Source organism: Miniopterus schreibersii, assembly GCF_964146895.1.
Source record: "Miniopterus schreibersii genome assembly, chromosome: 13".
NCBI lineage: Eukaryota > Metazoa > Chordata > Mammalia > Chiroptera > Miniopteridae > Miniopterus > Miniopterus schreibersii.
The window spans coordinates 50166057-50183204 of record NC_138113.1 but is presented as its reverse complement, the minus strand read 5'-3'; the positions used below and the strand labels follow the sequence as shown (position 1 = coordinate 50183204).

At 42.9% G+C, this 17148-nt stretch overlaps 1 protein-coding gene across 4 annotated transcripts in view; it reads right to left on the bottom strand.

Moving 5' to 3' along the window:
* The window catches only part of SMYD1 (SET and MYND domain containing 1), a 57896-nt gene extending 42688 nt beyond the window's left edge, over nucleotides 1–15208 (bottom strand). For 2 of the 4 annotated variants that reach the window (XM_081156932.1, XM_081156933.1), the window contains exons 1-2: nucleotides 14998–15208; nucleotides 798–974 (exon numbers count right to left, since the gene is read on the bottom strand). In XM_081156932.1, the coding sequence (XP_081013058.1) occupies nucleotides 798–974; nucleotides 14998–15134 (314 nt within the window). In that variant the 5' untranslated portion in view covers nucleotides 15135–15208. The remainder of the gene's footprint in view (nucleotides 1–797; nucleotides 975–14997) is intronic. The other 2 variants (XM_081156935.1, XM_081156934.1) reach the window with 2 other exon arrangements.
* Between the last annotated feature and the right edge of the window lie 1940 nt (nucleotides 15209–17148).

Genomic DNA, 17148 nt, shown 5'->3' with positions numbered 1-17148 from the left:
TGGAACTAATGGGGGTGGGGAAGCTGACCAAGCCATTTCATTCTGCAGTTTCCTAGAAATTACCAGCACGTGGTGAGTCCAGTCTGTGCTTTAACTTCACATCCTATACACATGGTGAAAATGATCCCAGCTTTCCCCGCCTCATCCCTTCTGCTCTCCACTGCCCACTTCATAAGCACCTACCTGCGGCCTAGCATCAGGCCCTGCCCTGGCGGAGCTCCAGGACTTGGGAGCTCTTGAACTGGGGCTCCGCGGGTCTTAGCCCTGAGATTTCTGGTGATGACCTCCAGGGGAGGCCACTAACTGTTGCAAACACAAGTGCCTTTTGGGTAGAATGGGTGCAGAGGGCTGCGTGTACAAATGTTGGGGTTCAGGGGGCTGTGGTTATTGAAAAGCTCAGCCTTTTGTAAAGGGGGCAGATGCTATTGAGCTCTAGCTTGTTTTGCCAAATCTTCAGATTTTTTTTTTCAGGAGAGGCCAGAAAACCTAATTTTTTTTTTAATGTGAAATTTTCCAGTTTTAGAACATTGGCAGATCAAATTTTTTAAATTAAATACAGAATGAGCCTGTGGCCAGCTCCAGCCAGTGTCTACATTTTGGAGCCGCTAACCCGTTCTCCCTCTCAGGCGGCTCCTGGACCTAAAGGGAGTTCACACATGTGACTATATTCAGTCTCTTAGAGGCTCTGTCCTGATTTGCACTTAGCCCGGCTTCCTCGGGCCTGGGAATGCTGTCACTGCCACCATTCCACCCGACATTTGGAAATCCTAAACATGACCCCAGGGCCCAGCTCTGACCTGATATTTTCATTGGGTACCTTCCCGTATCTCTTGATGGCCAAACACTCCTTCTTGTGGTTCAGCCAAGAGTCCTTCTGGCAGGTGCGGTCACAGTAACGAGCAAACTTGCACTGCCCACAGTGATGGAGCTTCTCCTGCCTCTTGAAGCAGGTGTGGCACACAGCGGTAACGAGGCTGGAACAGAGGGAGAAAACGTGATTGAATTCGGGGGGCACCACGGAAAGGGACCGCACTGGCCTTCGAAAGACCTCGGGGTGGGTACTGGCTCAGCGGGCCATCCTTTCCTTTCTAGGCTTTGAACACCCACTTTTCAAAGTGAGGGGCTTGAGCTTCCAAAGGTCCCTTTGAAACTATCCTTTCAGCAGGTATTTTAAAGTGATCCAGATGGAAACATTATTGAGCTCTGCAGATAAGCCTTCCCATTGCATTCGGCAGGCATAGGTTTATGACCCGTGGGCACTGGGACCAGCACAAGTTGCCAGAGGAACAGGTGAACTTGCAGTGGCCGGGCAGCGGGAGGAGCCTATGGTCGGGGAGGCACAAGGCGTTCCTGGAACGCACCGGGGAGGACGCTGGAGAACCCGGGAAGTCTACGGCAAGGAGTGAGTGGAAATTCTTCATGGTGCCATTGCCAAAACTCACAGGTTCTTGGCACCATGGCATGGGAGGGGCATTCTGTGTGATGTGTCCTTCTCGCTGTTGAAATGTACTGTCCTTTTTCCCAAAGAATAAAAAATCGTAACTATCCTCAATATGATGCGACCAGAAACAGAATATATCTTACCCAAAATGAGGTCTACACATTCTGACTTATCACAGTTCTGTTTTGCAGCATTAAGAATTGCAGGGTTAGCCCAGCCGGGCATGGCTCAGTGGTTGAGCGTCAACCTGGGATCCAGGAGATCGGGGTTTGATTCCTGGTCAGGGCACATGCCCGGGTTGTGGGCTCGATCTCCAGTCGGGGACATGCAGGAGGCAGCCCATCAATGACTCTCTCATCATTGATGTTTCTATCTTTCTCTCTCCCTCTCCTTTCCTCTCTCTGAAATCAATAAAGGTTTTTTTTAATTAAAAAACAAAAAGAATTGCAGAGTTACTGATGTCACTGATATTATCTGATATAGTCTCCTGGCTTAGAGAGGGTGAAGTGGTGAAGAAGATGAAGTGGGGTCGTCACCTTCATCCCTATCTGATTGCGTTCAGTGTAATATTCCAAACTGTCCAGATCATTTTGAATTTTTATTGTCACTCTTATATCACTAGGCTGAGTTTTCTTTTTGTTAACCCTCACCCAAGGATATTTTTTCCGTTGATTTTTAGAGAGAGTGGAAGGGAGAGAGGGAGGGAGAGAGAGAGAAAAACATTGATGTGAGAGAGCCGCATCAATTGGCTGTCTCCTGCACAAGCCTGGACCAGGGCTGGGGATCGAATCTGCAACCCAAGTACCTGCCCTTGACCAGGAATCAAACCCACGACCCTTCAGTGTGTGGGCCAGTGTTCTAACCACTGAGCACACTGGCCCAGGCCACTATTTAGATGGGGCCACTAAATTAAAACCACTTATTGCTTCGAGTCATCTGCAAACCAGAGCATGTCTTAGGTTGGGAAGGGAAAGGAGGAGCAGCTGCCACTTCTAGGGTATCAGCACCAGGAATACAAACAAAGACAGGAAAGAAAGGAAGGACAGCTAGGAAATGGGCTGGAGAGGAAGAGAGAGGGAGGGAGACATCAATTGGTTGCCTCCCGCACCCACCCTGACCCTGGCCAAGCCTGTAACTGAGGTACGTGCCCTTGGCTAGAATTGAACCCAGGACCCTTCAGTTCAAGGACTGATGCTGTAACCACTCCAAATAGGCTAGGGCAATATTTTCATATTTTTATTCATTTACATATATATTCATGTTCACATACATATTTCATGTGTAAACTGAAATCTGTACCTACCAAACATATATATTACACTTCACAGTTCTCACACCATTGCACTGTTCGAAATTTTAAATGCTAATAAAAACTCCAAGTGGTCGCCTAGAATAACAGCAGTTCTGCTTCTTTATCTTTTACAATCGCTGCTTATTTCAATACTTTTTTTTTTTTAATATATCTTTATTGATTTCAGAGAGAGGAAAGGAGAGGGAGAGAGATAGAAACATCAATGCTGAGAGAGTCATTGATCGAGCCCACAACCCGGGCATGGGCCCTGACCAGGAATCGAACCCCGATCGCCTGGATCCTAGGTCAACGCTCAACCGCTGAGCCACGCCCGGCTGGGCACTGCTTATTTCTAAGCTACTTCAACTGCAGGGAGATGTGGTGTCTCAGGAATTGGTGTCTCAGACAATGTCCCCTTACTCTCTGCACTAGAGATGGACCTCTGGCATTGCCCTCTCTTTGGCTGACACTGCCTGTGAGTCCCATTAGGGCAAATTTTCCTGCCCTGGCACAAAGGGAGAGAATATACCTGCTCTGGCACTTGCCTCCAGGCTCCCATGAACTGACTTAAAACACTTCTAACAGGGCCTGATTAGAGAATAACCTATCTCCCATGAACTACTGTCATGTCCATAAGAAACTCAGCACAATGTCCTTCATGTCTTCAAAGTCACTAATAACCCCTTTGATCAGGAGAAAGCTGGAGACAGAGCCCTGAAGTGATGCAATATAGACTTCACCCAGACTGGGTGGTAGACCTTTACAATCATGTATATAACCATATATTAGGTTGTGAATCAATTCAACTATCAGTTCAATGACATCTCACCTTCATATTAGCTCATGAGATTCTTTACAATGATTTTGCTATAATAAACTTTTCATTACTTTTCAGAAAAAGAGAATGGGCCCTGGCTGCATAGCTCAGTTGGTTAGAGTGTCATCCCCATACACCAAACTTGCGGGTTCGATTGTCAGGGCACATATGAAAATCAACCAATGAATGCACAAATAAGTGGAACCCCAAAAAATCCATGTTTCTCACCCTAGCCGGTTTTTCTCAGTGGTTAGAGCATCGACCTGTGGATTGAAGGGTCCCTGGTTTGATTCTGGCCAAGGGCACGTACCTTGGTTGCGAGCTCGGCCCCAACCCTGGTGGGTGCACTTGTAGGAGGCAACCAATAGATGTGTCTCTCTTATATCACTCTCTCTCTCTCTCTCTTTCCCTTCCACTCTCTCTGAAAAGCAATGGAAAAAATATCCTCAGGTGAGGATTACAAAAAAAAAATCAATGTTTCTCTCTCTCTCGCAAATCAATAAAACAAATTTTTAAAGAAACTGTGATGAATTTGGAATGATTCTTTTTCTCATGGTGAACTCATAGTGAATTCCAAGTGTTAACTACCAAACTATTTTCCACAGGCTCACACACCTGTTTTAGATTCCATTCCACAATTTTTGTAGGGCCTAGAGTCAAGTTTTAAAAATCGATGAAACCCAGCAAGCATTGTGAGTAATCTCCTAATTTAGATCACCTAAGAAAGAAGCTGACCTTTCTCCCCATTACCTCACCTGCTGTTAAGGCTTCACGGATAAGAGGGAAGGTGTGACGCAGAGCAGGGCTTCTCAAACTTTAGTGGGCATCATATCGCCAGAGATCTTGTTGAAGATCAGGTTCTAATTCAGTAGGTCTGGGGTTGGGCCTGAGACCCTGCATTTCTAACAAGCTCCAGGTGATGCTGATGCTACAACTTTGAGTAGCAAGAATTTAGAGATGAGAGAAAACCTAAATCCCACTCCTTTTGCAGGGGAGTATCAGGTATGCAGGAATGGGAAGTTTTTTTTAAAAAATGTTGTCCTTCTGGTCTCCATCTCCTTACATTGTTGGCAGGATGGGTATTATGGAAAATCAGACCAGGAGTCAGTCAGAGCTGAGTTCAACTCCTGATTCTAGTATCTATTGGCTGTGTGACCTCAAGCAAGTACTCTAACCTCTCTGAGCCTTGGTTTCCTTATGTGAAAATGGGAACAGCAACACCTAGATCTTGACAATCTCTTAGATTAATGACTATTACTTTTTAATGAAGCATACTTACTATTATTTTAAAAATTCAAAAGGGAAGAAAATTACAAAGAAGTTCCAAAATCCCACCACTCCTGAAATGAAATAACAAGTAAAATAGCTCAGAGCCAGGCTCAGTAGATGTCAGCCTGGTCCACCATCCATCCGTCACATAGCCCCGTTGGGCCACATGGTTCCTGAGCCTCTGCTCTCCCCCAGCACCCACTGTTTCTCAGACAGCCACGAGAGAGGAAGACCGCCGGCTGGAAGGCAATCCCTGTGTCCGGGAAAGGACACTTCCTCAACAGAAATCCATCCCCTTCTTTACTTCCCACACAAGAGAGGAAACCCAAAAGACATGAAGCCCTAAACCACCTTGTGGATTCCAGGAGAAAGACTGCTTCATCCAGACAGCATAACTGGCTGATCAGCAGCAAGTCTCTCTTCTCCGGGTCTCATTTTTCCAGTCCCCACAATAGTCCCATTTACACAACACTTTGCAAGATGTCAGCAATTCTCTTTTGTTAAACGTTCACAATAACCCTTTAGAGTAGTGGTGATCAGTACCCTCGCAGGGATGTTTTCTCATAGGCGTCCCTGAGGCCTGACACTGCTCCTAGCACACAGGGCGAAGGAAGCCACCGCGCCCACGTGGTTTGCCTGCCCCAGCCAGCGGGTCCCCACTCGCTCTTTGCTCTGCAGGCACTGGGTTATGTCCTCTGTCACAGTCAAGAGGGATGGAAGGGCAGCTGCTGCTCAGTTCCTTGTATGGAAATAACCAATTACTAGACAGATAAACACAAAGAGGAGCCTGCCGGTTAGATGAGCCCTCCAGCCAGAGAGAACTGGACCAACAGTTCTGGCTTTCTCAGCTGCTTAAAAACTCTCAACCGGCCAGAAGGACTCCCCTCCAATTTCAAGGGGGAAGAGGCATATCTTAAAGAATATTCCATCCCTCAAGTACCCAGAGAATTTTGCATTATTTTATTTTATTTATTTATTTTTAATTTTCACCTGAGGGTATTTTTTCCATTGCTTTTCAGAGAGAGTGGAGGGGGGCGAAGAGAGAAACATCGATGTGAGAGAGACGCATCGATTGGCTACCTCCTGCACTCACCCTGACCAGGGCTGCGCCTGCATCTGAGGTTCGTGCCCTTGGCCAGAATCAAACCCCGGACCCTGCAGTCCACAGGCCGATGCTCTAACCACTGAGCAAAAACAGCTAGGGCTGCAATATTTTAAATGCCTTCTCTCCTTCCTTCCTTGTTCCTTCCACTCTTCCTTTCACAAGTATGTACTGGGTATCTATTATGTACTGTGCATCTAGCTAGAAGATAGAGGGCCTTAAAGATAAACAAGATGCAAACCTTGCCTTCAAGCAGTCTCCAGGCCGTGCTGGGACATTAACACATGTAGTAAGCAAGGTTGAGGCATGTGATCCAGGAGTGCTGGGAACTGGCTATAGGGATCAAGGAAGGAGACCTGACTCCCACTGAGGTGGAGGGGGCAAGGGATCTGAGAAGGCAATCACCCGGGAGGGGAGGAGACATGATTCTGATCCTCTGAAGTTGGACCGAGTCTGTACTCACAGAATGTCAAGTTCTTCCATTGAGAGCCACTGGAATTGGGCAAAGGCTTCCATGCTGGGGGAGCAGGCATGGATAGGAGGCAAGAGTAGCTATTTGACAAGATCACAAGATGCACCATATTGGGAAATAATGTTAGAAAGATGACTAGACTGTGGGGAACCTGGAATGAAATCAATCAGTTGCCTCCCACACACACCCTGACTGGGATCAAACCCAAAACCTGGGCATGTGCTCTGACTGGGAATCGAACCGGTGACCTTTCAGTGCATGAGACGACACTCAACCAACTGAGCCTACTGTTGTTTTTAAATGGCTCATTTAAACCCTTGAGGAGCATTACTGGATTCTTGTTTGCACTATTGTTATATTTTAGCATAAGAAGTTTGGTGGTACTGTTTCCTTAAGTCCGGCCTAGGGATTGCCTATTATTTATTTATTTATTCATTTATTTATTTATTCTGCCACTTAAAGAAACACTATGAACCCAGTAAAATGTCATGGAACAAAGGCTACCAAATGTTTTTTTTCTTTTTTAAAAAAATTTATTTTATGTTTAATTACAGTTGACATTCAACATTATAGTTTCAGGTGCACAGATAGTTGTTAGACGTTTATATAATTTACTAGGTGATTCCCCCTGACAAGACCAGTTACCCATCCAACACCATGGTTATTACATAATATTGACTATATTTCCTGTGCTGTACTTTACATCCCTGTGACTACTTTGTAACTGCCAATCCCTACTTCTTAATCCCTTCACCTTTTTCACCCAGCCCCCAAACCCCTCCCATCTGGCTACCAACCATCAGTTTGTTCTTCGTATCTATGAATTTATTTCTGTTTTGGTTGTCGATTTATTTTGTTTTTCAGATTCCACACAAGTGAAATCACATGATATGTAGTCTTGCTCTGTATGACTTATTTCACTTAGCATAATACCCTCTAGGTTATCCAAGTTGTCACAAATAGCAAGATTCATTCCTTTTTATTGCTGAGTGATATTCCACTGTATATATGTGCCACATCATCTATATGCATTCATCTACCAATGGACACTTAGGTTACTGTCCATATCTTGGCTATTGTAAATAATGATGCAATGAACATAAGGGTGCATATGTCTTTTACAACTCGTGTTTTGGATTTCTTTAGATAACTACCCAAAAGTGGGATTGCTGGGTCATATGATAATTCTATTTTTTAATTTTCTGAGGAACTCCATACTGTTTTTCATGGTGGCTGCACCAATTTACAATCCCACCAAGAGTGCACTAGGGTTTCCTTTTCCCCACATCCTTGCCAACCCTCATTGCTTGTTGATTTATTGATAATATTCATTCTGAGAGGTGTGAGGTAGTATCTCATTCTGATTTTAATTTGCATTTCTCTGATGATTAGCGACATTGAGCATCTTTTCATATACCTATTGGCTATCTGTATGTAATCTTTGGAGAAATGTCTGTTCAGGTCCTTTGTCCATTTTTTAATTGAATTGTTTGGGTTTTTGGTGTTAAGTTGTGTGAATTCTTTAAATATCTTGAATATTAACCCCTTATCAGATGTATTATTGGCAATTATCTTCTTCCATTCAGTAGATTGTCTTTCTGTTTTGCTGACGATTCCCTTCATTGTACAGAAGCTTTTTAGTTTGATGCAGTTCCCTTTGCTCATTTTTGCTTTTGTTTACCTTGCCCAAAGAGAAATCTCCAAAAAAAAATATTACTAAGAGCAATGTAAAAGAGTTTACTGCCTGTGTTTTCTTCTAGGAGTTTTATGCTTTTGGGTCTTAAATTTAAGTCTTTAATCCATTTTGAATCTATTTTGGTATATGGTGTAATAAAGTGGCCTACTTTCATTTTTTTCACATGTATCTGACCAGTTTTTTAACTTACTGAAGACATTATCATTTCTCCATTGTATATTCTTGGCTCCTTTTTTGTAGATTAATTGATCATAGAAGAGAGGGTTTCATTCTCTATTATGTTTCCTGATCTATGTGTCTGTTTCTGTACCAGTACCATATCATTTCTTATCATTAGAGCCTTGTAGTATAGTTTGAAATCAGGGAGCAGGATAAACCCAAGTTTGTTTTTTTTCTCAAGATTGTTTTGATTATTTGAGGTCTTTTGTGGTTTATATAAATTTAGGGTTATTTGTTCTAGTTCTGAAAAGTTGCCTGTTTTTAAAATCTCTTTTATTAAAGTAGCAATTCTTAAAATTTTTTCTGCCGCAATGCAAACAACTGGGTTCACACAACGCACTCAAACCAACATGCATTTCTCACACTCTAGCTGCAACCAAACCTTACTTCTCATGCTCAAAACACAACTTCAGATGCAACTGAGTGAAGATGACAATGTTATGGGGACAAGCTGGCATTTGGTCTAATCTATATTTAAAAGGAAATTATTCCCAAACTTCAGCATTTAAGGATTATTTTGTAAAATTCAGCAATATAGCTCATAACAGGCCATGTGACATATCAATGTGTCTTGCCTGCAAAGCTACAAGTGCCAAGTTAAGGGCATAATTCTAAATCTACTGTGGTTATCCTCATCATCAAGTATGAACATTTAATATTATAATCCGAATACTTTAACAGTTATTCATTCATTTTCTGAACTAACTGTTCAGGAATTTCTCTAATCCCTTTATTAAATTATTTCCATTTATAGCACCATTTGTCCCCTACCACCCATCCACCAGCTGTTACCAGATTAAAGGCCACACCAGTGTTTGTGTATATGCCACGGCTAATCCTGGTGTTCCCATAGCTCCACACAGAATTACACTGGCTAAAAGCCCAGCTGTCTTTATTGGCCCTGAAGAAGTTCATGACTGGTTTGATTTTCAAAAAAAAAAAAAAAGCCTGCTAACAGTTCTTTTAGAGTACTCTACTTTTTTTCATGTTCTCATTTCTTTTTCTCTACACCTGTATACATTTACATAATCTCCTAGGCACTTTCGACTCGAAACAGAATCATTCAATAGCTGGTAAAATTTTTGTCTAAAGAACTTTTAAAAAATTCACTGTCCTTGTTCCTTTTTTTTCTTTTCTTAACATCTTTTGTGATGAATTGGATTAATAGGAAATCAATATTATTGGCTGTGGCAGGCTGAATAGTCCTCCTAGTCCCCAGAAACTGCTAATATGTTACATTATATGGACTTTGAAGATGTGATTAAGAATAAGGCCCTTGAGCCCTAGCTGTTTTGGCTCAGTGGTTAGATCATCAGCCTGCAGACTAAAGGGCCAAGGGTTTGAGTTCCAGTCAAGGGAATGTATCTTGGTTGCAAGCTCAATCCCGGTCCAGGTCAGGGCATGTATGGGAGGCAACCAATCGATGATATCTTTCTCTCTCTCTCTCTTCCCCTCTCTAAAAAAAATCAATGGAAAAAATATTCTTCCATGAAGATTAACAAAAAAAAAAAAGTGTAAGGTCCTTGAGATGGAGAGATAATCTTGAATCATTGGGATGGGCCTAAGGTAATCACAAGGGTCCTTATAAGAAGGAGGCAGGAGGTCAAAGGGGGAAGATGCCAGCTGACTTTGAAGACAGAGCCCAGGAATGCATGTCCAATTCTGTACCCAATTCCAATGTGTGTGGGAGTGGTTTTTTACACCAAACAATTCTCCCACACTAGTTGGGCATCTTACAATTCAACTCAGTTCTTACACCAACTACCTGGAAATAGCATCAGGTACCACACATTAAGGGCTCAGCCCCACAAGTCTATTCCCCCGACCCCCCCCCTCACAATTTCATGTGGCACATGACTCTCTCTCTATATATAAATATATATAAATAACTATCACAGCAGGTCACCTGTAGAAGCTAGAAAAGTCAAGGAAACCTAGCCTGTGGACCCATTTTAGATCTCTGACCTCCAGAGTATAAGATAATAAAATGTATTGTTTAAGCCACTAAAATTTGTGGTAACTTGTTACAGGAACAGCAAGAAACTAATACATTGGTTTGTTACTATAAGTACTGTTGTTTTGCTATGTAATCACTTGTATATTCCTGTTTTTTACCTATGAGTTTCTGGATCTAACCATTCTCAGGCTCCAGAACCAGATTTTGATTCTTCTGACCTCGATGGATGGGTACTCTTTCTTTTACTAAGATTAAATATAATTAATTGGACTGACAAGAACAAAAGAAAATTAAGTAGGCAATTCTGGGTCCCCTTGTTGGGGATGTAGTTAGAGATGATGCCTGGACAAGATCCCAGAAGACTCAGTCCTGCCTTATGACTCACCCCTGGGTGACCTGGGGAAGGCCCTTCACCTCATTAAGCCTCAGTTTCCCCATCTGTAAGAGAGGATTGAATAAATTCAAAAGGTCTCAACTTTCTTCTGGGTTGAAAGTAATTTTGAAAGCAATTAAAGCTGTGGACTTTCACCACAAAAATAAAAACATGTGTGCCCATCCACATGAAACATTCATCCCCCAGTTATAGTTGTTTCCCTGGCCAAGGATCCATGGACCCATGTTAAGAACCTGTAGACTAGATACCCTCTACACTCAAGACATCTGGGACTTGTTTTAAAAAATCAAAGCAGTATTTTTGTCTCCTAGAATGGCCCACAAGCACTATTCCTGTGCCATTTCTTATATTTGATGCTAAAATAAAATAATAATCAGAACAAGCTCTGTCCCTATTTTAGCCTAGCACTGCCCTCCTGTTGCACTGAAATTCTTTGCACATAGAACACATCATGCAACCTATAGAATCCCAGGCTGGGAGAGATCTTAAGAGTCATATGACCCAATTCCCCTCCCCTCATACATCATCTCTGCCAGTCGTCATGATGAAAATGCACAACCTAGGAAATAGCCCTTTCCATCTCTAGACAGCACTGACAGGCTTGTCTACTCATTAGGCAGTAGAGGCTCAGTGTCAAGGTGCTAAAAACTTGTAGGTAGCCCAGGAAAAGGTTTTAATGGTTCTGAAAAAAAATTTAAGGCAAAAACAAAACATGCAAAATGGAAATTAATAACAATTTTAAAAGCGAAGTTGTAAAAATCCATTCAGAACTGATAAACAAAAACTACATTTTGGCCCTAGCCGGTTTGCTCACTGGTTAGAGCGTCAGTCCTTGGACTGAAGGATCCCAGGTTGGATTCCGGCCAAGGGCATGTACCTCGGTTGCAGGCTCAATCCCTGGCCCTGGTCAGGTCAGGGCATATATAGGAGGCAACCAATCAATGTGTCTCTCTCACATCAGTGTTTCTCTCTCTTTCCCTTCCACTCTCTCTGTAAAGCAATGGAAAAAATATCCTCACGTGAGGATTCTAAAAAAACAACGACTACATTTTGACATATGGTGAGGTGGTTCCTCTAAAAGGTAAGGGTGTCCAGGGTCCATTTAATCTTTAAATAACTTGAGCTCTGACTAGCATTCCCCCCTGGAGCCCCGCCTCTCACCTTCTCACCCCATTTTCACCTGAAATATGACTCTGTAACTTCTGCTTAAGATGCCTGGTTCTCACCCTTCCATCAATTAAAAAAAATTCAGAACCCACTTTCTTACAAATGACAGCCATTATTTGTAGATGGCTCTTAGGAGCAGTTCTCTATAAAACATGCTTCCAATTCCTTTACTGGGTCAGTTCTAAATCTATTCCAGTTTGGCCATGTATCTTTTGGTTGTAGGTATTGTTTGAAGATAGTGACAATTATGGTGACAGTGAAGGCGCAATTTTATTCATATTGTGAAAAATTGTGCCCCCTGGATCTTAGTCTGTGGGTCAACTGGGTTAACCAACTAATCAATTTTACAGTTTGGAAAAGATGGAGGTTCTGGTTCAGAAGGCTAGAAGAGTCCTTCCAAGACCAGGCAGAGAAAAGATAAGAATCTAATCTCTTTGCTGAAGTTCTTGCACTCTTCTTTTTTAATATATCTTTATTGATTTCAGAGAGAGGAAAGGAGAGGGAGAGGGAGAGAATTGAAACATCAATGATGAGAGAATCATTGATCGGCTGCCTCCTGCAGGCCCCCGACTGGGGATCGAGCCTGCAACCTGGGCATGTGCCCTGACTGGGAATTGAACTGCAATCTCCTGGATCCCAGCTGGGTGTCCTTGCACTCTTAAGACTAAAACCATTTATCTTCTCATTCCATTTGACATAAAATGAACTAAATAAGCCTGGCTTGCAATAAAGTGTAAAAAATAATATAAGCCCTGGCCGGTGTGGCTCAGTTGGTTGAGCGTTGTCTGGTGCAGCGAAAGGTCACCAGCTCAATTCCCAGTCAGGGCACATACCCAGGTTTCAGGTTCGATTCCCGATCAGGGTGCCTACAGGAGGCAACTGATGGATGCTTCTCTCTCACATTGATGTTTCTCTCTCCCTCTTCCTTTCTCTCTCTCTCTCTAAAAAATCAATAAAAACATATTTTTAAAAATAATAATAATGTAAATGAAGCCACTCTAAATGGAGTCGGAGCTGCCATCCCAGACGAACTGTCTTGTATGTCTTATGCCTCAAACTTTTGGAAACAGGGCAAAATAGCCTTTGGATTAACCTATAGGAACATTATATCCCAAAGAACTTTTGCAAAGATAACAAGAAAGCAGCTCTTATGACTACGGGACTGAAAATTACAAACATTCTTTAGAATTAGTGTCACCATGTTACTTTATCTGCACCAATAGAAATGCCTTCCTTCTGTCGATGCAATTGTTCCGCTTCCATTTCTCATAAACACCCACTGCTTTTGTCTCCTCATCGGAACACTATTTGGGTTTCTGCCTGAATCAGTGTGTCCCCAGTAGCTCTTCATTTTTCTTTTCTTTTTCTTTCTTTTTTATTTTAATCTCAAATAAATGCTTGTTGCCTCTTACTTTGGCCTTGTATTTTTAGGTTAATACATGGATTAAAACATGCCTCTTTAATAGAATGACTTTTGTGAGTGACTCAGTCCTACCTCCTCAGTCAGGTTTCTCACCTACAGTGGCAGAGTCTTACCAGGAGCCTAAAATGAGAGGAAGGACAAGGTGGCCAAAATTATCCTCTGACACCTCTCTAGGTGTCACTCAAAGAAAGAGCAGACCCTCATCTCTGCAGTGATGAGTTTGGACAAAGCACCTTTAAAAGGTATCTCTTTTAGATTTTTAAAAATCATTTTAAAGATCATGTACTCCAGTCATTCTAATTTTTATTGCTATTGTAATAATAATAACGACATTTTATGTAGCAGTTTATCTGTAATTTACACTAAGGTTGTTTTTGTAGTTATTACTTAAAATGAATAAGTTGTTTATAGTAACAAAAACATGTAAACAACCTAAATGTCCAGGTATAAAGGAATGGTAGGATAGCACGCAATCATTAAATACTATGTTTGTGAAGAGTATATACAGTAATATGAAAGATAATGAAATTATTAAGTGAAAAGGAGACATAATATTTTGTAAAGTAAGATTCCAGCTGTGTAGCACAAACAAATGAAACCTCTGTTTTAAAACAAGCTGGAAGGAAATAGACAACAATGTTAAGAGTGGTTATCTTCATGTGAAATCAGATATATTTTTTCTTCCTAAGTTTTACTTTTATACTGGAAGGAAAACTCACTCAACTTCAAACATTCTTGAAAGGGAAACCGGTTGGCTGTATTTCTTATAGGGGATTGGAGGCACCTATGAAGATGTTTTAAACAAGGCAAAATAGCAGCACCAATATCATTGTTCAGAGTCTTTGTGTTTCTAGATCTTTATATCTTAATTCTGAATCCAACTGACTCCTAAACTGCACTCACCTCCACCCCCAACACATGGTCCTCCCAGCCTCCTAGAACACATGTGGAACGTTCCCTTAGAGCATGTGCTAGGACTAGAATTGCCGGGTATTGTATGTGCATTTATAGGTAACTATGTGTTATTATTCTCACTAACAAACTTTCCTGCCAATCCTCGGCTTCAGGCTTAAAAAAAAAAGCAGAGCAAGTTCGAGAACGACATCTGAAGAATGATACCGTTTCTGTTAAAAAAAAAAAAAAAAAAAGTAATGGACACACTACAGCTGTGCGTTTTGATAAGTGTAGATATATGTATGTTATAGTACAAGAACATTCTAGAAGGAAACACATTAAAATCATAACAGACATTACCTCTGGGGAAAGGCAGAGGGGACTGGGGGTTAGGGATGGGAAAGGTAAAATGGATTCCAGCTTCCCTCGTGATAGTCTAATTTTTCAAAGGTGAGTGCATTCCAGCGTTACTGGCCTGTTTACAATTCCTCTTTAAAGTCTCATCAGGTAGGAGCCTTCTGCGAGAAAGTGTGTTCCCCAGCACCACACCCACTTTTCCACTCCTTGCCCCCACCCTCGCCACACCCGCACACCCACTGGGCCAGGTTCACGGGTGTTGTAAGAAAATGCCCCAAAGCCCGCGCTCCCTCCACAACCCTCCGGGGGCCCAGAGCGAACCACACTGGCAGCGAGTCTTTGCAGAAAAAGTGATGTCAGCAAACAGCTGGTGGAAATGCCATTTTCTTCCAAAGGATCCCATGGATTTTAGCCCTTTCCTGAGGATTTGAGAGCAAAGTAGTTCGGAGTTTGGCACTAGCCAAACCAACAGAAAAGGCAGCTCCCCACGTTTCGTACCTGTCGAAAACCACTGCAGCGTAAGCAGGCTCGGCAAAGATGACATCCGCGGCACAGAACTCCTTGGTGGCCTTCAGACCCCGGCCTTTGCCTTCGGAAGTGAAGACCTCCACGTCCCCCATTTTCCCTACGGTCATCTCACAGGCTGCAGGCCGCACCCCAGGTTCCACACTGAGCCAGGCCTCTTGTCGCTGCTATTTTAGCACCTTCAGCATCCCAAAGAGCAAGCCTATAAATGGGCAAGCCACCTCCCCTTCCCCACCCCCTCTGGCTGCTGGGCCCTCACCTCCCCTGCTGCCACTTTTCCTGGAGGCAGGGATGGGGTGGACAAGAGGCCAGTGATGTGGGAAGGGCGTCACTCATCACCCAGCAATGCTGACAGAGCAGGAGATGCCCATGGGGTGGGGTGGCTCTGGGATTGGGTTGGAAAACTTGAAAAGTTCCCTTGCGAGAAGCAGCTGGGTCCTAGATGGCTGTCGTGTTCAGCTTTAGTTGGAATGGGAAGCACTTGTTCAGTGAGGTATTTTTAGCATCCAGATGCCTCTGTCAATCCAAAGTGGACGGCTGAATGGTCCAGGAGAAGAGGCGATGCCTGCTGCTCTGGGACCCTTCATCGGTCAGGCACACACTTTCTCAAGTGAGGCGGCCCCTCATCCCCCTGCTCCCTCCCCCATGGTGGACTTTTTTTAAGAGACCTAAAGGTAGGTAGCAGACACTGAACTACGCCTTTGGCATACACGTAACAGCACTATTTAGGCTCCAAGGGGCATCCCTCTTCTCCAGTATTACTTAGGGTTCCCACAGCACCTCCACCAGGGCATAGAGGTCTGGTAATTCCCTGATAATGCGTGTGTATTGGGTGCAGTCTGCATGAGAGGAGGCAAGCCTTGAAAATAAAAACCCTCATTTCTATCATTCTATCAGATCTCCCTTTAACACGTTTACTGCCAGGAAAATACCAATGTGCTCTGTGCTTCTTACCCAGGGGTGAAGACACTGGAGAGACGATTCTAAAATCTCCAGTGAACTACATACCAACTCTCGCTCTGGTTGAAAAGAAAGACACTTGCAGATCTAGGGCTATGGCTTATCTTCCATGTAATATTTTTAGTTTCTGGGATGCATCTATTTCTGGGAACCCTGCTCTGGGTCTCAGTGAGTGTGGTCATTCTCAGGCACTAGCTTCTGAGTCAGATCTGCATTTGAATGTTGAGCCTACCAAGAGGACTTTGAGGTAGAAGTTGTAAAACAAGGATGGTAATTTCTACCTCTCTTCCACGATGTGAGGACACAGTGAGAAGTCTGCAACCCAGGAAAGGGCCTTCACCAGACCATGCTGGCACCCTGATCTAGGACATCCAGCTTCCAGAACTGTCAGAAATACATTTCCGCTGAGTGACAAGATCAAGGAAAAGGTACTTGTGCATATCTAGCACTCATATCCCAGGATGATAGAAGCAGGTTTCCATTGTTAATAGTCCATTATACCTGTATAATTACATCACTGACAAAACTTTACACTCTCTCTGGTCTCTGTGTTCTTACTAAAATATCATGCTTGCTTCCATCTTTCTTCCTTTGGCTCCAAGAAATACTTAGCTACCAATTGCTTTCCTCCCCAAATTCCTAGATTCGTTCATTCCACATGCATTTATCAGTACACATATCAGGAAACTACGCTCAGTAAGTGCCTTGATACAAAGATGAATAAAATGTGGGCTCTGTCTTCAAGACATTGACCATGTAGAGAGGAGTATGGAAAAGCATAAAGATAATGAGAGATACGGGAGGCAAAGAGAAAAGTGTATCCAGGGAAGGCTTCAGAGACGAAGTGGCGAATGAAGGTAAGTAGGGAAGGGGAGAACCACAACAGGAGACCATTTCAGGCCCAAGGACACAGCAGCATGAGCAAGATGTGGAGGTAAAGAAACAGCATGACATGTGCAGACAACTACAATCTGTTAGGTATGGAGGGAGCTACACAAGCACATGTATTATACTTCTGTTTATCATTCTGGGACCAGATTATTGCCATGTAAGTCCTAGTGTTTCATATACATTTCAAAGCCATACTAACAGCAACAATAACCGTTTGAATGCTTAAAATTCTCCTGTACTTACAATACTTCATATCCTTTCACAACACTCTTT